The sequence below is a fragment of the Eurytemora carolleeae genome, unplaced genomic scaffold, assembly GCF_000591075.1.
Source record: "Eurytemora carolleeae unplaced genomic scaffold, Eaff_2.0 scaffold698, whole genome shotgun sequence".
Lineage (NCBI taxonomy): Eukaryota > Metazoa > Arthropoda > Copepoda > Calanoida > Temoridae > Eurytemora > Eurytemora carolleeae.
In genome coordinates this window covers 118,103-144,230 of record NW_019396861.1, presented here as the reverse complement: position 1 = coordinate 144,230, position 26,128 = coordinate 118,103, and the positions used below count along the sequence as shown (strand labels likewise).

The 26,128-nt window shown below is 32.3% G+C and overlaps 1 protein-coding gene across 1 annotated transcript; it reads right to left on the bottom strand.

Moving 5' to 3' along the window:
* Window positions 1-249: 249 nt before the first annotated feature.
* On the bottom strand, window positions 250-24,762 carry LOC111709483 (monocarboxylate transporter 14). The gene is made up of 26 exons (XM_023483152.1): window positions 24,669-24,762; window positions 20,583-20,728; window positions 20,139-20,206; window positions 19,375-19,471; window positions 17,791-17,861; window positions 17,223-17,279; window positions 16,560-16,658; window positions 15,150-15,218; window positions 14,559-14,683; window positions 12,713-12,820; window positions 12,470-12,526; window positions 12,153-12,224; window positions 11,207-11,254; window positions 9,238-9,351; window positions 8,783-8,868; window positions 6,248-6,299; window positions 5,368-5,514; window positions 5,231-5,289; window positions 5,104-5,136; window positions 4,906-5,012; window positions 3,528-3,580; window positions 3,107-3,202; window positions 2,676-2,777; window positions 1,979-2,102; window positions 990-1,115; window positions 250-555 (listed from the first exon to the last, which is right to left on the bottom strand). The coding sequence occupies exons 2-26, from the start codon at window positions 20,690-20,692 to the stop codon at window positions 410-412; spliced, it is 2,226 nt and encodes a 741-aa protein (XP_023338920.1). The 5' UTR covers window positions 20,693-20,728; window positions 24,669-24,762; the 3' UTR covers window positions 250-409.
* Window positions 24,763-26,128: the final 1,366 nt, after the last annotated feature.

Sequence of the window (26,128 nt, the reverse complement as noted above, 5' to 3'; positions counted from 1 at the left end):
TATTTTAGCAAAAAAAAAATACTTGTAAACGTATCGGAATTTGTATTTACGGCAAAATGTACGGTTTTTAAATGTCGTTTATTAAATAATTAGATTTTTCACAACACGAAGATATTCCATTTTTTAAAAAGCTTATTTATTTAGTCTTCTCTTAGTTTTAACATAAGGTTGAAATATTTTTTTTATTTTTCTTCCAAGCCCAGCCCTTCTAGACCTAGTTTATTTTTTTTAAACAAAATAAGAATTTGATTGAAAGGATACTTGATATATTTTATTACTTTATTTTTTGTATATGTCCATTCTTATGAGACTAAAACCTTCTGGACTTTTAACTAAAAATCCTTTATTTAACATGTTTTTTTCTTGAAATCTAGAACTCTCATAATTTTGCGCTGGAATCCGTGAGATTTTATTCTTCCGATTTCTGGTTGAGTTTCTTCTGTTTTCTTCTCTTAAGTACATCAACCAAACAGCTGATGAGCGCTGCGATTAGGAGAAATCCGCCAGATGCGTAGAAACTTATGTCGAAACTTTTTGTGGCTTCAAAGACCATACCTGGAATTATTGAAATCTTCTAACCTACCTTTTAATATTTTTCTTTAAACGTCATTTAATTAAGAAAATACATTTTTTGGTGAATTTTCTTAATTATACACTGATTACCAGAAAACTGTGGCAAGGATTTTGTAATTGATTTAACGGAAAAATTTCTCTTAATGTCCAAGGCAACATAAAAATTAAAAATCCTTGGCGACATTTTATAACGAAAAGACGAAAAAGACGTGAATTCTGCTGTATTTTAGTTCTAACTTTATACATCGATTTCAAGATAAATCAATCGACTTCGACAGTAGAAAGGGGACAACTGTATTCAACGGTTCGTCATGGTAAAGTGATCCTTTAATTAAACAACTGCGCCCTTAAAAGGTTTCTATCATCAGTTAAAAATTGGAATTTAAATTTTATAATTATAAACGAGGTCAAATTACCGTTGATTGGAGGACCAATCATAGAGGAAGAACCTCTGAATAAAGTAAGGAGGCCAAATGCTGAGGTCAGATTATCTATCCCACACAGTTCTACCAACACTATACTGGTTAGGGAGATGTACGCAGCTAGAAAATATTATTATTATTATTATTATTATTGTTATTTTTTTCAATACAATCATTTTAAATATTTTCATTGTCATTATTAAAACTATAACTATGAATAATGATATAAACGACTGGACCAAATTGGGAGTAGGGGTGGATCGCTTCCACTGTTTTGAAAAAACAATCTTTTCGTTTCAAAAACGACGAAGAAAAAATGAAAAACGAAACGATTGTTTTTAGCAACGATCGCCTTTTTGATTTAAATATCGTTTATTAAAAACTGTCGTTTTTCGTTTTTTAAAAAATGATCGTTTTCAAAAATGATCGCTTTTAAAAACGATCGTTTTTTAAAAAGACCCTTCGTTAACGACCGTCAGCGACGAACCTTCGTTAACGACCGATAGCGACGACCCTTTGTAAACGACCGTCAACGACGACCTTTCTTGAACGGCCTTTAAGAGAGAAAATATATAATTTAGTCGGAAAATCCGGGGTCAGAAAACAACAACAAAAACATTTAAGACAACATTCATAACCTTATCTTCCCAAAAAAAAATTAAATAAATTGTAATAAAACTCAAATTCTTTTGCGAAAACGATCGTTTTTAAAACAATAGTTTTTCGTTTTTTGAAAGTTCAAAACGCTTGGTTCATTTTCAAAAAACGATCATTTCTAAAATAAATCGAACGTTTTTTTGAAAAAAATTTAAACGAAACGAAAAATGATTGGTTTTAAATACGAATAACATAATTTGGGGTAACTTTTTTGAATTTCATTTTTTCATAGGGGTTTAAAAATCCTACGTTGAAACCCGAGCACTTTAAGTTAGTTAATAATATATTTACCTACGAATAGACCAGTTAGTTAATAATATAGTTACCTACGAATAGACCGAAAAGTAGTGCAAGAATAACGAATGAAGTGTAGCTGGCACAGAAAGGGAATAAGAAAACTGAAACTGCAGACAGAACCAGAGCTATGTTTGTTACAACCATAGAGTTAACCTGAAATTGAAATGATATTAAAGTGATTGTTGACGCTATAGTGATCTTCCCTGTAAAACGTAATAAAAACTGATTAATAACGTCAACAGTATTCTTTATGCTTTTATCTGATAAAAATTTTAAAATACATATCCGCGTTTTTCAATCTGAAAATTGATACTTATTGATTTCACATTCGTTGTTACTCAGTTAAAGGATTTTTAATCCTACCATTTAAATCAGTCATGTTATAACTCGATCTTTTACTGAGAATCTCATGAGTTAACTTAGATTGTCCCTTTAAAATAGCTTAACTGTAAAACCTCCGCGGCTTTATTATCAGGGTTACTTACAAAAGTGAGACCTCAAAGTACAAAAACTTGTTCTTGTGCACGCTCAGTTTTCCAACTTATTTGATAAAAACTTGTTTAATTGTAGACCTAATTTTAAGAACCACTTTCAATTGGTACTTTAAGTAACCGGAGATTTCTGTGGGTTTATAGAGTGCCATTGTGAATTGGAGAATCCACTCTACCAATGACAGTTTACGTGAGATTACGTCGCTAGTCTCTTTAAGTTATAATATTAAGTTACCCATGGTAAATCTGAGATCCAACCACTAAGAACCCTGCCGAGTGTATTGGAAATACCGATAACAGAGATTAGGAAGGAAGCATCTTCAACTGATATATCCTCCTGGAATTGTTTAATTAAATTATTATAAAAAATTGACAAACTAATCTTTATCTCAAGCTTATTCAAACTAATCTACTATCTGTACTATGTTGATTGCATTAATGTCATTCTGATTTGTGCGCCGACATAAATTAGATAGAAAGTTTTTTGTTTTTTTGTTTGTAGTGCCTTAACGTTACGCATGATGTTTTTTTTTAAATGTACCTCTGATGATACTTTGATATCTTGATTTTATGGATGCTTAAAACGTCAAGACAATTTTTTTCATTGTTTAATTTTCACGCTGTGAAAAAAAAAGATTTTCATCCTTAAAACATTTTTAAACTTACATACTGTGCTGCCATATTAGGAAGATAGACGAAAGGTGTATAGAATCCCATCATTCCGAAGAAATTTGAAACTCCAATCAAAAAGAACAATGGATCCTAAAAAGATTTTTTAAAATCCTTTATTCTGTTGATGCGCAATAATGTTATACTTTATCCATCAAAAAAATTAAAAAGTAAAATTGTTTAACTAAATTATGATATTTTGTATTGCTTTAATATGTTTCATTGAGATATGCAATGTGATGGTTTGTATGAATTGTGTGTTAATTCTTTTTATAACAGTTTTATGAGGATGATTATAACTACATATAGATAAGTTTACTCACAATCTCAACTTGTGCAAAAAATCCCTTTAAAAATTGAAAGACTAATTTCTAGAATCAGAATAGAATAAGTTTAGATGTTGAAACAACAAAGTTACCTTTAAAAGTTTGAAGTTCATCATTTCTTTTAAAGCCACCAGCATGCCACCATCTGAAAGAAATCAAGATTGATCTCGTTTAAACGTTTTTTTATCTTAACAAGTTTGAACTTTTTATTCTTGTCAACTTATGCAGTGATCGATCCAAAGTGAATAAATACTAAAGTGGAACAGACTAAGGCAACGACGACAGGTTGGGCCATAAGGTTTTAATTGGTTTGGAAATAATTGCATGAAAAATAGACTTAAGAGCCACGTAAATGTCGTCTTCAGTTAGAACTTAATATTTTTCATAATTAAAAATCAATAAATTTTGAATTTTGTATATAGTTTTTATGTAAATGTACTAAACTAGCCTTAGAGGGCGCTTCGCGCCCATCTTCTAAATTAATTGTGAACATGTTCTCTTTGTGTACATAGTAAAACAAAACAAAAATAATTCGCGGATTTTCACAAAAAATTTCGTGGATTTTCAAAATTTTCAAAAATTTAATGAAGATCGAATTTTGATGGAGACAAATATTTGAAATTTTGATCAATTCATAAACCTTCCCTGTGGTGACGTGTCGAGGTCCCACAAAAAATTTGGGCCCGATCGGTTCAGCCGTTTTGACGTTTATTGGATACAAACAAACAAACAAACAGACAGACAAGCAAAATTTATATATAGATAGTCGCTTAATCAATTCATTGATTTTACCTGGCACTTCTAATTCTATAAGAATTTATCTCAAACTACTTAGTTTTGTTCTTTCAAATCTCACTCCTTTTTTCCATTTTTGTAAATTTCTTAAACACATCTATTTGGGGGGTTTTGGCCTAAATACGACTCTCTTAATATCTTTAAAACTATGTCTAGTTATCAAAGACTCATAAATCTGTCAAAATACAAAAGTGAAGACTAAGAGATATATTTCGAAGATCATCATTTTTCGGTATCGCAAATTCTGCATTACTTGTTTTACAGATTATGCATGCAGGCATTATTGTGCTGTCTGAAATATATTATTGTGCAGTAAAATGTCTAAAATTAACATCTGAAATCTTAATTTACGTTAATCTATATTTAAGTTAAATAGAAATTCTAAGTCTGTGTTTGTAAACTAAGAGAGTCCAGTTTCTGTTGTAAACTGTTTAATCAAGTTAAATTCAAATTCTAAGTCAGTGTTTGTAAACAAAGGGAGTCCAGTTTCTGTTGTACTGTACACTCCGCGTACAGACCAATTTATATATATGTATTATTTTTAAGTACTTGGGACATAAAATGAGTTTGGCCCACTTAAGTATTTAATCACTTTGTTATCGATCCCCCTCTTTTACTTCATTGTTTTATTAATTTACAATTGATCAAAACTCTTTTATTTGGTTTAAACCTGACCTGGTTCAATAATGATTTCTGATTGGGTTGACCGAACACTAAAACTGGTTCGACGTTTTCCCTCAACAATGGTTGGTAGAGCTAAGCTGCTGTTTACTAGGCTTCCTCTGTTTCATAATAATCATTATTATCATTATTATTATTATTATTATTATTATTATTATTATTATTATTATTATTATTACTTTTATCCATTACCTATGTATACTGAGAAAACTCTGTTTGTTAGATCTAGAAATATTCGTCGTTTATAAAAACAAAGTTCATGAGTTTAGTATTTTTTTTTTAATGTTTCATTACTTTTAGAAAATAAAGGACGACTTTCCTTAGACCAGAAATAGAGGCATAACTCTGTTTATTTCCCTTCAAACCCTTGAAGGAAGCCTGAAAAGAGAAATATTAAAAATCTGCTCCAAAAACACCAAATCAAGAATTAAGACGGAAAAGCTGAGAAATATTCACCTGAGATTTACTGTTAGTAAACCTGCCGTCCTGTTCCTCCTGTTCGTCCTGCAGGGCCATCACGGATCCAGTGTAAAAAATATCCTTCCGGGCCATTGGCCTCACCGCCAGCTTTGTGGTGCTCCGCCTAACATCTACCCCGGTCATCTAAATTTAATAGAAATCAACTCGGGTTACAAATATAATTCATCCGCTTCAGTCATCAACAAGTAATGAACATCTGCTTCGAACATCTACGGCTAATAAACAGAAATTAGCATACGTCCCAAGTAATAAACATCTGATATATCGTCTATTTAACACATATTAAACATTCGGGATCGAATTTAATGAATTCGAGCTACGTCACTGAACTACCAACGGCCGGTTCAAATTTGAACCTACGATTTAAAGTTAAAGATTAAGGAGGATTTGAATTGGTTATTCAAATTTGAACCATCGACGGTAGACAGTTCAAATTCATTAAATTCGGTCCCTGTACGCTTGATTTTAAAAGTGTTTAATACAAAATAAAACATTCAAGCTAAGCTTTTTTTATCAAGCTTCGTTCACTACCTTTCGCACAAACAGATTAAAACAGGTTTTCACAACAGTGTTCATAGCCTTTTATCTGCTCATGGATGAATAATATATTCTTATTTGTCTCTCTGAAAAGCAATAATTTTCAATCTTTGCTTCTTTGACAATCAGATAGATTTTTGCAACAGAAATGATGTAGGAAACTGTCAGAATAAAGCATGATTTAAGATAGAAAATCATATTTTCCTCATGTTTTTTCTCAGATAGAGGGTTAACGGGTATTTTTTTTAATAGAACACGGCACTCTGTAAATTCACATGAAACTCCGTTAGCAGTCCCTTTATTAATGCTATGATCTTACTTGTGAAATAGATCCTGAACCTGTTGAAGAATATCCAGCTTGAGATCCAACCCTGGAAATATATTCAGGTAAAGTTAGTTCAGAACAAGATCATGGGTATTGGGTATAGTGTCAAATTTATTGGTGAGATTAATAGAATCAGTTTAGTCTCAGAGTTTAGGTTCAGAGTTCAGAGTTATGGTTTAGAGTTTAGGTTTACAGTTTAGGTTCAGTGATATCCGCCATCTCCTTGATGCAGAGAAGTTGGTATCTAATGCTTTTTCCCGTCCTGGTCCTGATCCAGATACAGTTGAGGTTCTATCTACACTGTCTCTGCCTACTCTGCTTTAAGTTCCAGGAATATCCTATGTAGAAATGTCCAAACGTCAACAGTCTTGTCCTAAAGTCAAAGACTGTTGAAGTCCTCCGCGCTGAAGATTGTCTCCATTCCGTCTCTGGCTTGCCTGGGTTACTCTGTGATGTCTCTACAGGTGTCCACCGTCCCCTTGTTCCAGAGCCTAGGAGAAGAGCAATGTTTGACTCCGTCCACCAAGTTTCTTATCCGGGTAAATGTGCTTTCCGAAGACTGGTTTCCTGGGGTAATGTCCAGAGTCATGTGATTGTGAAGTCTCCAGTTCATTTTGGTGCCTGGACGGAGGTTCTCTCATATTCATGGGGACTTGGTTGGGTTCTCCAACCTCTTACCCTTCATTGATCGTTCAACCAGATGGCCAGCGGCAGTTCCTCTTCACTTAACTACAGCAAAAGATTGTGCTAAAGTCCTCCTATGCTCGTGAATTCCTCTGTTCAGAGTACCATTAGTGATTATCTCTGATCGCGGAGCCCAGTTCACAAGCTCTGTAAAGTCTGCACTTTGTAAGTTCCTTGGAATAACTCACTCTCCTACTCCTACTACTTCCTTCCATCCTCAATCTGACGGAATTGTGGAGAGGTTCCATCATCAACTCAAGGTTTCCCTCCATGCTCAACTTGCTGGGTCTGATTGTTTCCATCATCTTCATCCGGTTCTACTTGGCCTTCTAAGTGTTCCCAGAGAAGATTCGTCAATTTCTCCGTCTGAAGCTGTGTTTGGTTCTCCAATAGTTCTACCATACGAGTTCATGGATAGTCCTGAGCTCCCTTCTCCAGAGTATCTTCAATGAATCCAACAGATTACAAAGAATAATCCTGTTGATCCGCCTCATCACCATATCAGCTCCTCCATGTTCAGCTCCTCCATGTTCAGTTCCTCCATGTTCAGTTCCTCCATGTTCAGTTCCTCCATGTTCAGCTCCTCCATGTTCAGCTCCTCCATGTTCAGCTCCTCCATGTTCAGTTCCTCCATGTTCAGCTCCTCCATGTTCAGTTCCTCCAAGTTCAGTTCCTCCAAGTTTGCTCCGGTCAACCCATTTTTTAGTCAGATAAGACACTTCTAAACCTCATTTGTCTCTGCTCTACAGAGGTCCACACCTGGCGATTTCTTGGACTTCTGTTTATTTATATCGTTCTTTCTTGCTAAAGTACTGTATATATTGTATTACCTGGGTAGTTGAATGAATGTTGTACGGTATATATTGTATAACCTGGGTAGTATTGTGGAGTTAATGTTGTACTGTATATTGTATAACCAGAGCCCAAAATTTAAAAGAGTATCGTTGAACAAAACTCCCGGGTTTCCTTTTTGGGGTCTTATTATTTGTGTAGATTTTGATTTAATAGATTAGAAAAAAATGGTAAAATATGAAGAAACTAAATAAAATAATATTTCAAAACAAAAATATCGATATCTACAAAACTGGGTAAACCCATTTGTGAAACCCAGGTTCCAAAACTGGTTTTCATAACGATACCCTGTCTTAAGTTTTGGGCTCTGGGAAGTATAGTGGAGAGAATGTTGTACATGTAAATATTGTATAACCTGGGTAGTGAAGTGAATGTTGTACTGTATATATTGTATAACCTGGGTAGCATAGTGGAGTAAATGTTGTACATGTAAATATTGTATAACCTGGGTAGTGAAGTGAATGTTGTACTGTATATATTGTATAACCTGGGTAGTATAGTGGAGTGAATGTTGTACTGTAAATATTGTATAACCTGGGTAATGAAGTGAATGTTGTACTGTATATATTGTATAACCTGTGTAGTATAGTGGAGTGAATGTTGTACTGTAAATATTGTATAACCTGGGTAGTGAGTGAATGTTGTACGGTATATATTGTATAACCTGGGTAGTATAGTGGAGTGAATGTTGTACTGTATATATTGTATAACCTGGGTAGTATAGTGGAGTGAATGTTGTACTGTGTATATTGTATAACCTGGGTAGTATAGTGGAGTGAATGTTGTACTGTATATATTGTATAACCTGGGTAGCATAGTGGAGTAAATGTTGTACATGTAAATATTGTATAACCTGGGTAGTACATAGTGGAGTGAATGTTGTACATGTAAATATTGTATAACCTGGGAAGTGGAGTGAATGTTGTACGGTATATATTGTATAACCTGGGTAGCATAGTGGAGTGAATGTTGTACATGTAAATATTGTATAACCTGGGTAGTGGAGTGAATGTTGTACTGTAGTTACGATGAGTAATCATAAAATGTGGCGCGGACTGGTTTCTTGTCATTTTAGTTTCCTAGATAAAATAAAAGTGTTATTATCATTATTAAATGTTTATTTCGTACACTATTATTAGAATTAATACAGGATTTATGAAATTCAGTGATGACAACTAAACGAGTCATGGAAATTAGTATTAAGATTTTTACCAAAAAAAATATGGAGATAAATATTGTTGAAAATGTCTCAGAGATCAATTCTGTTAATTCTAAAAATATTCTTTATTCAATCTTTTAAAAAGTGTACTTTTTAAATTTTAATTTTAAAATATGCAAATTGTTTTTGTGTTGTAAGCAATTGTTACAAATTAAAGACATTCAAGGCGTCAATAAGGGTTTAAAAAAAGGTTTTTGTGTTCTTACTGTTTTTAAGGACGAATTCTAACCTTTTCTTTTGTCGGCGATTTAACCGCCGAGACCACAAACTTTTGAGTTGTGGATTCCGAGGTTGTTCTAACTCTAGATCTTTTCCTAGCCGGCAGCTTACTCGGAAAGACGTCCTGAATACATTAAAAGTCTTCCTTTCAGTCGCGGCATTAACTCTTTGTTTTCTTTGAATTGATAGAAAAATGAAGAGTTTTGTCCAAAAAAATTATTACTCTCCACTCCAGTTTGCTAATCCTTATAGTATTGCAGCCCTAAATCTTTATTATTTCAAATAATATGAATACTTCTAGATTAAATTATGAAAATGCTTATCATCAAGTTGCAAAGATATAAGGATGGGAAAATAAAAAACCTTAACAATATTTTTTCATTTGCAAAGCAGATATTTAAAGACATATATTGGGACTTAATTTCCATTTACAATTTAAATTGAAGAATTGCCGAATTCTATGCCATAAAAGGACTTTATTACTCTTTTCTTTGAAAAAAGATCTATGAGTATGTTATCAAAAACGAAAAGAATGTTTGGTCTAAATATTTGTTTGCTGTGGGAAATGGTTTTGTATTTGTATGTGTTACTTGGGTTGTCACATTGTGATTTGTGTGTGAGTATATCAAATTATTAGTGTTGTTTTATTTTTGGTGAAAGCGATTAATTTCCCCCTCCCATGCAAGTTTTACATTTCTTTCCAAAGTAAATACGTTTCAATTTCTTGTGTTTTATAAACTTCCTTGAATTGATCAAACAGAAAGTATGAAATCCTCTGAGTTAAATAAAGCGTTGAAATTACTCCAATCTCTTATCTATCTATCTTTATACTCCACGATCTATCTATCTTCGATATCTATATAATTAACTATCTATCTAACTATGTTTTGTTTAACAGAAACCTTTAGTTTCCTTTGGGCTTCAGGCTTAGGGCAAAATACAAACCACGCCACTATAATTTTGCTAAGGCTAGAGAGGGAGGTGTAAAGAGGGGAGGTTGATTTTTGTTAGCGAGATTTTGCTGGTAATGGTTGAATTTTAGAACATGTATCAAGTTTTTAGATATTAGTTTCTATAGTCTCTAGGCTTTAATATCTAGTATTAGTATCCAAACTCTAGTCTTCAGTATCTAGTTTTTAGTCTTTAACTTTTATTGTATAGTCTCTAGCCTTTAGTATTTAGCCCCTAGCCTTTAATATCTAGTCTATAGCCTTTAGTATCTAGTTTCTAGCCTTTAGTATCTAGTCTCTAGCCTTTAGTACCTAGTCTCTAGCCTTTAATATCTAGTATCTAGCCTTTAGTATCTAGTCTCTAGCCTTTACCATCTAGTCTCTAGTCTTTGGTATCTAGTCTCTAGCCTTTAGTATCTAGTCTCTAGCCTTTAATATCTAGTCTCTAGCCTTTAGTATCTAGTATCTAGCCTTTAATATCTAGTCTCTAGCCTTTAGTATCTAGTCTCTAGCCTTTAATATCTAGTCTCTAGCATTTAATATCTAGTCTCTAGCCTTTAGTATCTAGTCTCTAGCCTTTAGTATCTAGTCTCTAACCTTTAGTATCTAGTCTCTAGCCTTTAGTATCTCGTCTCTAGCCTTTAGTATCTAGTCTCTAGCCTTTAGTAGTCGCTAGTCTCTAATCTCTGGTCTACAGTCTCCTCTAGTCTCCTGTCTCCTTTAGTCTCTAATCTCCTCTAGTCTCCAGTCTCCTCTGTTCTACAGTATCCTCTGGTCTCAATTAACTAGTCTTTATTCTCTAGCCTCTAATCTATAATCTTTGATTTCTAGTCTTTAGTCAATGTATTTAGTATATGTAGTCTAGGATAGTAGGTCTAAAGGCCTGAATTTATGTTTTGCAAGAATGCACAATGATTAATGATTAACACATTTCTTCACAGACAAATCTAGATGGTCGAGAGTGTTTATAACGTAGAAAGGGAATGTGAAGATTTGGGGGCCGGGATGAGTGTTGGGGGAGGGATGTACCTGTACCGACTTGTAGTCTTCTGTAGTCGTTGTATTAGCTGTGACGGACTAATATAAAGGATACACGTCATAATTAAGATTAAGATTAAGATTAAGATTAAGATTAAGATTAAGATTAAGATTAAGATTAAGATGAAAATCAAAAATAAGATTAAGATAAGATTAAAATGAAGATAGAAATTAAGAATAAGATTAAGATCAAGATTAAGATTAAGATTAAGGTTAAGATTAAGATTAAGATCAAGTTTAAGATTAAGATTAAGATAAAGATTAAGATTAAGATTAAGGTTGAGATTAAGATTAAGATTAAGAATACGATTAAGATTACAATTAAGATTAAGATTAAGATTAAGATTAAAATTAAGAATTAAGATTAAGATTAAGATTAAGATTAAGATTAAGATTAAGATTAAGATTAAGATTAAAATTAAGATAAAGATAAAGATAAAGATAAAGATAAGGATAAAGATGAAGATAAAGATAAAGATAAAGATAAAAATTAAGATTAAGATTAAGATTAAGATTAAGATTAATGTGAAGATGAAGATTAAGATTAAGATTAAGATTAAGATTCAGATTAAGATTAAGATTAAAATTAAGAATTAAGATTAAGATTAAGATTAAGATTAAGATAAAGACTAAAATTAAGATAAAAATAAAGATAACGATAAAGATAAAGATAAAGATAAAAATTAAGATTAAGAATAAGATTAAGATTAAGATGAAGATTAACATTAAGATTAAGATTTAGATTAAGATTAAGATTAAGATTAAGATTAAGGATAAGATTAAGATTAGAATTAAAATTAAGAATAAGATCAAAGATAAGATTAAGATTGGAATTAAGATTAAGATTAGAATTAAGATTAAGAATAAGATCAAGGATAAGATTAAGATTAGAATTAAGATTAAGAATAAGATTAAGATAAAGAATATTAAGATTAACCTGTTCCGCTATGGTTGGTAGTTCAATCATGGTTAGGGGTAGAAGTCTATGGGATGGTGAGGAAGTGATGGCCTGGTTAAGGTCAATTTAAACATTTTTAAAAATATCAATAAAAATGTTAACAAAAAAGCTTTTAAAAACTATCTAAAACTATTTAAGGCGTAAAAAAGGTTGATTTAATATTATTTGTATAATCAAATACAGATCTTTTTCTCCAATGTAAGACATTTGACAATTTAGACACTAAATTTAAGAAGGTCCAATGTTCTAACTTTGGGTTTAATTGATTTTTTATTTAAACATGTTATGTTTTTAACCTGGTCGATATGGAGGGATGGCACAGTACTCACTTCCCCATCATCTTTCATGGCAGTCTAACATTATTATGATTAAGATTATAAAAATATTATAGTATAACAATAATAATACTTATAATAATAATAATAATAATAATAATAATAATAATAATAATAATAATAATAATAATAATAATAGTAAAAATAATATTAATTAGAATAGTAGTAATAATAATAATGTAATAATGATAGGATAATAATTACATGGTTTTGACTACTTCCGTCTGGAAGGTTCAGTGTGAATTTTTCCTCTGCGTCCTGTTCATCCATCTGTACTGTTAGCTGAAGAGGACGCATCAAAGCTCCAAATACCTGAATTAAGTTAGAATTATTTTTGAGATCTTGAACAATGTTTTAGAGGCTTTGATATTATCTTACTTTAATCTATAGGAACAGACTGAACACCATTTTAGTACCAAGTCCAACCGCTGCGCTCCTCGAGCGCTGCAACCAGGCCAGGGGGCAGCCATTACAGTTTGTACAAACGAAGCTAAATTTAAGCTCCGTTCTTTTCGCGCTCCCGCCCTCCTCCCTTTCACAAGATATCTTTCAGAAGAGGGGAAAAGACCCTCTCTTCACTTTGGGTCCTTCAGGTTGCTATACCCAGGGCCGGTGAACAGGGTTCACCGGCCAGGGGGAACCAGGTTGACCGGCTGACGACAAACTATTAAGAGCCGGTCAGCAGAGTTGACCGACTTAACCTAGCAGATAGCAAGACAGGTAGGTCAACCAGGTCGACCAGCCTACCTGAAAACTATTCTTACAAAAGTCAGAGGTACCGTCACAGGCTGGTCGACCTCAGGAGGCAAGTATTCAGATCCACCAGGGTAAGGGAAAACCATACAGTTTGGTAGAGGAATACATACTTAATCCTTTCGCCAAATTCAACTACAGGTAAGGAGGACAGAGGCGGGCAGAGTCAGAAGCGACCTGGCCTTGAGTGTTCATAGATGAGGTAAGATAATATCAAAATACATTAAATATAAATAAACAGAGCAATTGATTTTTTGGCAATGAGAGGACTTCCTCTAAAAACAAATTTAGAACAAAATAATAAAACAAAAATATGATGATCAATAAAATAAAATAACTGACAGGTTGATGAGCGCTGAAAACGATGAGAAACACTATTAAACTCAGGTTTTGACTTTAAATACTGCAACCCAATTGTTGATTTTCAATTAAATGGTACAACTATTTGCTTTATAATAGCATCAAATACTCATAAAATTGCTAAAATATAGTCTTTCTACATGTTAATAACAGTTTTATAGGACTCACTGTAGTTAAATTGGCGTGAACTAGCAAATGACCAAAAAGAACTTTAAACAAACACTTTTTATTGGTGTCTTAGTTTTATATTTGCTTTTAATAAACATTCCTATTTTGGCCAAGTTCTGAAATGAAAAACAATTATTTCAACAACTATTTTAAAACGGAAAATCTAGATTTTTTTAAAATCAGAAACTAAATTTAAATTAAATTTTTGTGTTCATACACGAACTATGTTTGTGCTTAAATCGTCTGTCTGTTCGTCTACACCCTTGTTTATTTTAAACCTTCTGTTCATGATCGTCTTTTTAGTTCGTCTGTACCCTAAGTTGTTGGTTTATAACCATCTGACTGTTCGTTTTTAAGTTCTTCAATGTAATATGTTTTGTTTCTGTTAGCATTCTTCCAATATTTCGTTGAGTAAGCACAAGAAAACTCTGGAACAGGAAGACGGCATTTAGACCCCTAAGTTATTACTTAATGATTACTTAATAAGTTCAATAAAAAAGTGTGTAGTGTAAACAGAACAATTTCACTTAATAAGTCACTAGTAAAACTGTATACCCGAACTTTCTTCGAATGTTCGTCTTAATTCATTTAATGATTATTCAATATATAGAATATAAGTTCTGTTTAATCCTTCAAATGGTCGTTTTTACATATGAGCATTAGTGCTTACTGTTATCAAGATAAATTTTTAAAGGATAAAACGCGCATGTAACTTTTTAAATGAAAAGTCATTTAATTTCACGTATACAGTCCCTTTAAATCCACCTACCGCACACTGGAAGCATAAAGCAGCAAAGATAAGGTTTGCTCCTCTCCACCCGTAGGTGTCTAGGAGGAAAGAAGCAAGCGGAGCAAATATAAAGGTTCCTACTCCAGATCCACACACAGATATACCTTTATATTCAGAATTATAATTCAATGAGCTTATTTTAATATTAAAATATTTAAAATTTTAAGTTTTTTTTAACTTATGAAATAAACTTTTTAGAACTACCCACTTTCAAATCGAATTTCCATGTATAAAGTATACATTTTGTTTAAACTGTTTAAAAACTATCCATTTTTATCGCCCGTTTGAAAAATAATTCCTATTTACCTACCTAAAATACTTTCCAATTTATACCCGCTTTAAAATGAATCTCTTTAAATCCACCTAAAAAAGTATCCCTTTAGGAATCCTAAAAAAGTACCTCTAGCTTTAGGAATCCTAAAAATTATCCCTTTAGGAATTCTAGAAAGCTATTCCTTTAGGAATTCTAGAAAGCTATTCCTTTAGGAATTCTAGAAAGCTATTCCTTTAGGAATTCTAGAAAGCTATTCCTTTAAACACACATGAAAAGTTTCCCCACTATAAACCAACCTGTAGCGAGAGCACGTTTCTTTTCAAAATAATATCCAACAGCAACTACCGCAGGTAGGTAAACCAAACCTAAAACAGTAATTAGAATATAATTATTAAGATTAATTTATTTAAAAAAGTTAAATTACTTTTAGTGATCAGGCAGTCAGCTTATTTGATTTATTATTGATGTATTCATTTGATTTCTGAGAGTAAAACGTGGATGTTTTAAATTTGTAATATACAATCTCCAATGAAAAGATTGGGGTCTTCAATTATAAGCTATGAAAATCTAGGGTCTCCGATGAAAAGCTTAAGGTCTCCAATGAAAATCTGGGGACTCCAATGAAAATCTGGGAGTATCCGATAGGACTCTGATGATAAAGATTTTTTCCCAAACTCCGTGAGTGAGAACTTCTCCTGAAGAATGGAGTAAAACCTCAATTTAAAAGTTTATCCACTGGATATGGAATTTCCTTGGAGCTAAGCTAGATCCAAAACAAATGTTTGTATCCTTAGATATGTCTAACTAAATTTGTGAAGTAATTCTAACTAATTTCTTAAAACTATTGTATTTTAAACTTATTTGTCTAAGGTATTCTCTTTCAACTGTTCCAGGATCTATTTTGCAGATTAACTAGAAACCTTAATCTCAGAGAAATAACAATAACAGTTCTTTCAAGAGAAATCATAAAATCTCAGTTCTTACAAATATCTAGATTAAGCAATGAATAGACACACTTTGTAAAATATACTTAGGCCAGTTTTATAGAAAGAACGACAAAACCGCACCGTAGAATCTTTACTGTAGAAACCAACCGTACTGTAGAATCTTTATTAAATCAACTGTACTGTAAAATCTTTATGTAGAAACTGTGCTTTAAAATATAAACTGTAGAAACTTTACTATAGAGTCTTTACTGTAGAAACTGTTATGTAGAATCTTTACTGTAGAAACTGTACTGTAGAATATAGAATGTAGAAAGTGTACTGTAGAATCTTTACTGTAGAAACTGTAATGTAGAATCTTTACTGTAAAAACTGTACTGTAGATATAGAGTATAGAAACTGTACTGTAGAATATGAACTGCAGAAACTGTACTCTAGAATATATACTATAGAAACTGTACTGCAGAATTTGTACTGCTGAAACTGTAGTTCACAATCTAGATTTGTACAGCAGAAGTCACCAAGTTTTGTAATGGAAACCCGCCCAAAATCATCAAAGTCTCATGCCGAAAGCAATCAAAAAGTGTCCATGGGCTTTCGCCTGAAATAGATCCGTAGTAATGAGGTACCTTTATCACCATAGTTTAAAACCCGCACGTTTTCTAGTCTAAGTATAATCGCCGGTAATTTTCTCTAACCATAGTCGTAAACCGCCGAACTTTTCCCCGATAAACCATAAACCAGGTTAATAAACGATCTTACCTAATCCAAAACCGCCGAAAACTCCGTATAACACCATCAGAGTCGGAACATTAGGGGCAAAGATAGAGATAGCAAATGATGTTCCGGCGATTAAACTTCCTGAAATGTTCAGGGGTTAATCCAGATTCTACACAAACAAATCTAAAAGCTAATCGCGAAAAAGCTAATTGTGAACCAACATCTGCAACGTTTGCCGAGTATTTATCAAAAGTATTTCCAGAAATTACCTCTGTGCAGTATTAAAATAGGATAATCTGATTAAATAAGTGAGGTGAATAAAAAGGCGAATGTGTCACCGCATTTTAAAGTTGATCCGACAGTAAAATTTAATGCACAACTTTCGTAGCCAAGGTTGAACTTCTGCGAAGGAATTTTGCAGGGATCCAAGTAGTAAACATTCGACCTTAATATCATTCGGTAGTACTACTGAAATGTTGTCAACTTTGTTAAAAATTCGAAGTTGCAGAGAAATTTTAGTTTCCAGACAAAGCTGGGCGTCGAAGATATTTCTGAGTACCCTAAAAACTAAAAAACTTAAATATTTAAAATAACGGAAAGATTGAGCTGCCTGTGCTTTAGTTTCAAAAAGGAAATTTGTAAAATTATCATAAATTTTTGCGCGAGACCAATTGCAACCTTTGGATCATTGTGAACTTTGTTTACCTGCTATACAGACTGGTCTGCAGCCGTACTTATTCACTAACCCTCCAACAATTGGTCCTAGAAAAAGATTTTTAGAATATTTTTCAAATTTGTATTGGCCATCTTTCTGAATTGATTTTTGATAAACATTTTTTTAAAGTTTCTACTTGACTCTAGCTTGGTCCTATATTTTTGAAAAACTTTCATATTACACATTCTCGATCTAGACTTTGACATTGACCTTGAACTAGACCTTGACATTGACCTTGACATTGACCTTGATCTAGACCTTGATATTAACCTTGATCTAGACCTTGACATTGACCTTGATCTAGACCTTAATATTGACCTTGATTTAGACCTTGACATTGACCTTGATCTAGACCTTGACATTGACCTTGATCTATACCTTTACGTTGACCTTAATCTAGACCTTGAAATTGACCTTAAGACCTTATCATTGACCTTGATCTAGACCTTGACATTGACCTTGATCTAGACCTTGACATTGACCTTGATCTAGCCCTTAACATTGACCTTAACAGTTAACTGTAATTTCAGTTTTGACCCTTTTTATCCTTGTAAATACCTGACATAAGATAAACTCCACAAAGAATACTTCCAACCCAGGATACAGTTGAAGCATCAGAATCAAAATATCTAAATCAAAGATTAGTAACATTACAGATGGAACACTAGATGTCGTCTTTTAAGGTTTAGGGTTATTTCGTTTACAATAACCCTGAGGCAGAAGCCCTGAGGAGTTACGCGCATGCCGCGTTGAATTACAAGACAGAGAGAGCGCATGCTCGTAACTCCTTTGGACTTCTGCCTCAGGGTTATTGTGAACGAAAACCCTCAAAATCTTGAAAAGACGACAGCAAGTGTTTTATCTGTACTGCATGATCTAAATATGTAAATATGTATACACGGTTAGATAAAACCTAAGAATATCTCAAACGACCAATGGTATTTCAAAAAAGCGAATATTTTGCTAAAACGTTAGAACAAAATGTCGGGGATAACATAACAGTGCCCAGAAAAATTGTTGCAAAAGTTATCTTTAAAAAATTTAAATTGCGTAGTAATGTTCTCATATTGCAATATATTCCGTAGTAATGTTCTCATATTGCAATATATTCCGTAGTAATGTTCTCATATTGCAATATATTCCATAGTAATGTTCTCATATTGCAATATATTCCATAGTAATGTTCTCATATTGCAATATATTCCATAGTAATGTTCTCATATTGCAATATATTCCGCGGGATTTTACTATTTTGGTATACTAAAGATGGAATGTTCTTCACCCGAAACCTCCCCTATGATTTTGCATTCATTGAAAAAATACACCTCTAATTTAGGGTCAGGATGCTAGGAAGGTTTTAAAAATTAAAAAATTACGTGGGAAAATGGTCAAAAAATTTGTATTTCTATTTTTGAGAAATAATAAAAAATGTGTTAAAAACGGTACTTTTTAAATCTATATATAATATATATATGAAATTTTCAGTGGCCACACAAATATTGACTTTGCCCTGTTTATTTTGCAGATATGATTAATTAATTAAATTTTGCAAAGATAATTATTTCTCTTAAAAATCCCGCCATATTTGCATAGTTTTGCAGGAAATATGATAATCTTAAGCATACAAAAATAATTTTGGAGGAGAGGGGGGAGAGATGCATTGAAAGCATAAAAGCATATATAATTGGTGAAATTATCACGGGGTTTTGGGACATGACCATAATCTTTAAATTAAGCGTATCTTAAATTTATATTTCTTGGTCTAATTAAACCATTCGCGGTCTGAAACACCAATCTGGAGAAAGGAAAATAAACAAATCCAAAAAAGGAATTGAGTCCTTACCACAAACTCTGAATCTTTAATACCTTTATCTTTGCAGCCAAATGACGTAGACCTGAGAAATATAAGTTTGCAAATATACAGGGATTAGAAAATTTTAGTTTATTGCAAAGATTTATTCCTTTTTACGGGGGACGGTAAAATAATTTTAATAAACTCAACATTAAGATTTAACGACTAAACAATACAATGTTTCCATATTTTGAAAACCAAGAGGTTTACAGGATCGATATTGCCAAATTTAGTGAAAGAAAAATATCGTATAAAACATCATCAACTTAAAACATGGGACAATTACTTACTTGACCAAGGGTCCCAGTAAGACTCCGAATGAATATGCTATACCGTCCAGGATGAGGTTACAGAAAAAACTGGCGAAACAGATTACCCACCCCCAGCCTAAAGAAGATTATTATTTTTATTATTATTATTATTATCTATATAGTAAAACAAGACATTCGTATTCATATATATATATGATGCTAGACTGATTGGGATGAAAGTTTTTGTGGACACTCATGCGTGGCCGGGGGGTGTTATAGGCTAAAAAAAATTAGAAATTTTTTTTTTCAAAATCTTTTTTTCAAATTTTTTTCACGGGCAATGACTTTGACATCCACCATTAGCAAAGGGTGTGAACCCATTCTTGTTGACTGTAGTAGACTTTGACATCCACCATTAGCAAAGGGTGTGAACCCATACTCGTTGACTGTAGTAGACTTTGACATCCACCATTAGCAAAGGGTGTGAACCCATACTCATTGACTGTAGTAGACGTTGACATCTACCATTAGCAAAGGGTATGCACCCATACTCGTTGACTATAGTAGACTTTGACATCTACCATTAGCAAATGTTGTGAACCCGTACTATTTGTCTGTAGTAGACTTTGACATCTACCATTAGAAATGGTTGTGAACCCATACTCGTTGACTGTAGTAGACTTTGACATCCACCATTAGCAAAGGGTGTAAACCCATTCTTGTTGACTATTATTATTATTATTATTATTATTATTATTATTATTATTATTATTATTATTACTATTATAATTTTTTTCATCTACCTCCGTCAGGAGGAGCTGGAACTAGAACCTCAGCGAAATCATCCTCATCAAGATTTTCCAGTTCAGCTCTAGAGAGATAGATAGTAGTATAGATAGATAGATAGATAGATATATAGATAGATATATACAAGGAACGTCTAACTCAAATTTGTATACTGTACTTTCAGGGAGCATCGATAAACTTCTAAAGGGGGAGTATCAAAGCTTTGATAAATGTCTTTTGTTTACTTAAACAAGTGCTATGACAAACAACTTCCTATAAAACACTCGTTGATAAAGTTAGTTTAATTAATTATTCAAATATGTTTGTGGCTCTCCTCAGATCAATATGGAAAATTCTGTTTTTTTTAAGCGAGAACAATAAAAAATAGTAATAGTATTAGAAATGTCTTCATGGTCAAATAAATTATGTTTTGCCCCTAAATTCTTTTTTTTTATATCTACCTTAGCTTGAGAGGGGAATTGAGATCACTGTCCTCATCATCATCATCCTCCCCCTCCTCCTCATCATGGATATCGTCCTCCTCGTAGAACTTGCCAGTCGAGCTCCGCATCCTGGTATTCTAGGTTTCAACCAACCAATCTGAAATCTGCTCAGATATGTTAAAAATGGCGTAAATACACAACGCGTAATTTCGATATCAAGAAATAAATGCTTGATTCATCAATTTTAGTTACACCCAAGGAACTATATACAGGAACGCCCAACTCAGATCTACGCATATTATGTACTGTACACTGTAGGAGGAATGTAAACAATCTAGTGCTCCCACAGAAGTTGAAGGGAAAGGACTGCAGCTCTGATGTGATATTACAGTCCAACAAAAAACAAGTTATAAATATATCAAGTTAGAGCAAATACTTATGATTTTTGATTTCTGGTCAATATGGAAAATACAATAGAAATATATTCTTATTCCACCCCTTGGGCCCTTTTCCCTCAAAAATGATGCGTTGCCCCTGAATTCTTTGTTTTGATCTCCTCCCACTGCAGTACACAGATTTTACGCATCAGATATGGCGGTTCCTGGTCTATATATTTCTTGGTTACACCTGCAGGGTACGATCCCCGGGGGATGACTAAAACTTATCCGTTTGCACAAAAAGGAGATGAATGCACTCGACATTCTTTGCTGTTAATTCGGGGGTAATTAACAGCAAACCAATTCTGACCTCTCGGTTACACTCTTAGTAAGTAACCATCAACCATGGTTAGATTGGTCATGTATATACGTAGTATAATTTTTCTTCGATTTTTTGGCAATATGCCAGAAGCAAATTGTCACAAAATTTTAGATATTTACTTTATGTGTAGTACTTGTCAGTAAAATATTTGTACTTGTATGAGGGCAAGATGACTTTTTTTAGATTTTATTCCTCACTTATTACTTCATCATTAAAGTTTCTTCACAACATATATTTACAAAAATAAAAAAGTTTAAATTGAAATTTATAATTTAACCTATTTTTGAAAACTTTAAATGTATATATAATTCCGGAGTTTACAGTGCATAGTATTTCACAATCAGTTTCTCAAACATTTTTATACTTCATCAAAAATAATTGTTTAGAATTTCCTTGTAAAAAATCATGTGTAGTTTGGGAGAAAAAAGGAAACCGGCAATACATGTTTCTTATTATGAATGTTTCATTTTCTTAATTTAATGTTTTTTCCACTATCCTATATTATGTAGCCTCAATATTAACAAGGAACCGTCAATGTTCCTCGTAATGAAGCTAACAACAATATTTTTAATATAAAAAACTCGCTCCCATGCATGTTTATGTGAAAACATGCACAACAGTTATTTGTCGCATATTCCTATAAGCGATAACACACACCGTGTATGTCTTATTTCTAAGAAAAATCGCGTACAAGTATGCTATCTTATTATATATCATGTAGTTTTTTCTCTTGAACTGCTGTTTCGTCAATACTTGAATAGATAATGATGTTCTTTAAATTTCACAAAATCTAGCTATAAAAAAGAGACCTCTTTTCTTAACATTTCTAAAAATTCCATAGTCCAAAATTCCAGAAAAAGTTTTTCTATCTTGTAAGAATAAGAATGTAACATTAATTTTGGAAAGAGAAAATGAAAAAATGTATCCGTAAACTAAAGGATTTTTTCTTGATTAATTTACAAATGTATATACATGCCACTATCGTAAAATAGTTTTTTTGTAAAATCAATATAAACAATTTTGTATCTTTAATATAATCTCGATACGGAGATAATAAACATCTAGATCTTAAATAAATATTTCATTTTGCATTTCTCAATCATGTACTTTTTAACAGATTTAGCAGTTCACATTTTATATTTAATTGTTTATTAAGGTCAATAGTAAAACCTTTATATCAGGAATTTCTTGGTTCGTTGAACCCATCAATTTCAACATATTACATTGTGATGTTTTGATTAAAATAACATTTTTAGCTGACACCTTTAACGGACAAACCCTTAACTTAGACAGACAAACATTCACATATTTAATCTCTGTCATTAACTTATTTTTTTGTATAAACAATTTCAGCACACGCCGCCACATTATCTTATCTTTAACTAGACCAGGGTGTCCCAAAAAAAACAGAATTTTTTTCCAGAAACTTAGTTTGTGTGATTCATGTTGGATGTTGGTTTAACATGTTTTCTTTAAAAACAATTAAGTTAGCATGAATTTTTTCCAATTGTAAATTGACAAAATTTTAGCAAAAAGTACAACATTTTTTTAATATGTCAAATATATCCGATTTGATTTCGACATATTTGTATATTTTGATTTTACTTTCTTCGATTTGCGTTTTAAGAAATATGAATGTAGTACAAAATAGTCATATGACACATTTATATAAAGTTAAACGAATCTTGTTTATTTTTAAAAAAGATTATTTTACTGATAAATAGATGTTTTTTATCTAATTATTGTGCTACTTTCGTTTGATAAAAATGTGTAATGAACTTGAGGATAAAATTTTTAAAACAATTAAAAGTTTTAATGGAGTTGACATTGAATGGTTACTCATTATTTAAGTCCCATTAAGGACTTTTATTCGATTATGAATTTAATTAAACTTTATTAGATATTTTTATCTATATAATAAAACAAGACATTCGTATTTATATATGTTGCGTATAGTCGGCCAAACTGCTGAACCGATTGGGCTGAATTTGTTTGTGGACACTCATGAGTGGCCGGGGAGTGTAATAGGCAATACAAAATCGAAATTTGTTTTTAAAATATTTTTTTACATTTTTTTTTTCTTCACGGGCAACGTCGGGCCCTTCAGCTATATAATTATTTTGAAAAGATGCCGGTGTAAATTTCAATTTTTGGTTCTTCTGACAGCTTTTAATGCTTCCTTATTTTTAACACTTAATTGAAAAGTGCTTGGTTTTTAAGTTTTAAAACTTTCTGTCATCTTAAATAAAAAGATAAATAAACTTTCTTTTTTAAATTTCTTGAATGGACTACTACTACAAAATCTTAAAGGTTTAAATTGAAGGTCCATATTAAAATAAATGATGCCTTGCACTTGAATAGGTTTAATGTTGAAACAGAGTTGATTCTCTGATAAAAGTACATTTGATCATTCGGAATTTGCAGTTCTAGCAGAATTGCACCATTGTCGTAAAAACTCTTCGTAAAACTTTTCTTATTTATTAAAGTCACTCACATCTGAACTATCACAATCACTTTCAAGTTATCCAGAAAAAAAGGGATTTAACGATATTTTTTGTTTAAATTTTGAAACACAGAAAGTAAGGAATATCCTTTATCGAGATTTTTATCGAAATCAAACAATTTTAAACATCAAAGCTAAATTTTTTGTAAATATTTAAGTTACAAAAATCCAAGCGTGTCGTTTCATGAATTTCACTGTTCCCAGAAAATATATGAAAATTCTAGAATGCTGAAGATTTTTACAAATTTAAGGCAAAAGCCAATAAAAACCTGGACAAACGTGCCTGAGGGTTAAGGGGGTACGTATTCGGGTAAGACTTTTATTGTATTGAAAAGGATGTGGAGTGGGGGGAGGGGTGAAATGCATAGGGGCTTGAGGCTTGGTGGGTGCGACCGTGTGAGAGAAGGGGCGAAAATGGCAAGGGTACAGTATTTTTATCTAAAACTTATCTTAGAAATGTTCCATTCCGTAGAAAGAGTAACGTTAGGTAGAGAACATGACGCACAGCAATAAGAAAAATTAAGGAGTGGGATAGGGTATAGGGGTATTTTTTGGGAAAGGGGAGAGAGGGTAATTTGTCAAAAAAGGGAGGAGAGGGTACTGATGAGAAAAGGTAAGAAGGGGAGGAGGATATTGATAGAAAAAGAGGAAGCCAAGGACAAGGAATGGGGAGAAGAGGATTGAATTATATGGAGAGAGTATGTTTTGGTTTAACTACTAGGAAAGACCGGACCCGACTGATCACACGGAACCGGAGAAAACAAGCTCGCTGGCTAGTGGCTCAAAACGTACACCGTAGTTTAACACTAGTATTCATTTTACTACATGAAGTACAGGGTTACCTAGTTACAGTAGTAGAAGTATAGGGGTCCTTTGTTCATGCAGAGTACTATGAGTTCAGGTTTCTCTCGTTCAAACACAGTACAGGTTTTCCTTGTTAAAGTAACTATAGAAGTACAGGATTCCCTTGTTCTTAGGAGCAGAGGGTTACCATGTTCCAGAGGAGTACAGGGTTTCCTTGTTCAAGCACAGTACAGGTTTTCCTTGTTACAGTACTATAGCAGTACAGGGTTCCCTTGTTCCTAGGAGCAGAGGGTTACCATGTTCCAGTGCTAGGAGTACATGGTTCCCTTATTCCAGCACTAGAAGTGCAGGGTTCTCTTGTTCCAGTACTAGGATTTCAGGGTTCCTTGTTCTAATATAATAGGTACAGGGTTCCCTTGTTCTAGTACTTGTAGCACAAATTACCTTGTTACAGTGCTTGGAGTACAGGGTTCCTATGTACTATGATTACAGAGTTTCCTTTTTACAGTACTCTCAGTACAGGGTTCCCTTGTACTGAGAGTACATGGAAACCTTGTTGAGAGATTCATCAAATAGAACAAGTCACTTTTAAAAGAAAGAAGGATAAATGACTATACTAATGGATACCAGAATGTATGTTACATGATAAAGGCTTTAGATATGATGCAAATCGAACAGTTGTTCAAAGATTTAAACCTTTCATCTAAATAGTAGTCTAAAATTGTATCAACAATCCCTTCAGCAATCCTAGCCAGAAATGCACACAAAGTGTTATTTTTATATTTGAAAAAAATTAAGTAAACTATTCAAATCAAATAAATTTAAATCAAGTCTAAAGATCAAGTGTTAAAAGTTTAAATCTGTTTTTACTGAATATAATATTAATACGATTAAGAATTAATTTAAATTAAAATCTAAGATGACTTATACATATGTAATTTTACTAATATGAGATGAAGAAAAACAACCAATTTTATCAAATAAATGTGGTTTCATTTAAATTTAATGTTTAAATCCATCAGTTTAATATGTTTCAGATTTTAAACTAATTCAGTGATTTTATAAAATCAATAATATTATTATTGAGTCAAATATTTTATGAAATTATTATACAAAAAGAATGTTAGAAATATTTTTAGATTGTTTAAGTTCCGTATAAAAATTAACAACCATACGATTTATGAAATAAACGATACTTAAAATACCTGCTCTAGTAGTTTTAAATATGCATACTTATTTTATCTCCTTATGTTTGATATTTCATATATTTTATCATTACCACAGAAATATATTATTTAATTTAAACATTAATAAAAAAAATTTTAAAAATCCTAAATAATGTAAATTTCATATAATTCCAATTGGCTTTCAAAAAACGTCAAACTAATACTTCTGTATTGATGAATTTTAATAATTCCAACACATCCACAAAATTAAAATAAACTGGATCAGCTGGAACAGAATGGACAGATATTTTGTACCTTTTACATTAATTCAC

What these genes read in the sequence shown, in the direction of transcription:
- LOC111709483 (XM_023483152.1), bottom strand. Translation starts at nt 20,692, where the DNA reads ATGCGGAGCTCGACTGGCAAGTTCTACGAGGAGGACGATATCCATGAT. An exon ending in TACCAACCATAGCGGAACAG is followed by an intron (nt 11,255 to 12,152) that starts GTTAATCTTAAT and finishes CCTTTATATTAG; the next exon opens with TCCGTCACAGCTAATACAAC. An exon ending in GATTGGTCCTCCAATCAACG is followed by an intron (nt 556 to 989) that starts GTAATTTGACCT and finishes CAATAATTCCAG; the next exon opens with GTATGGTCTTTGAAGCCACA.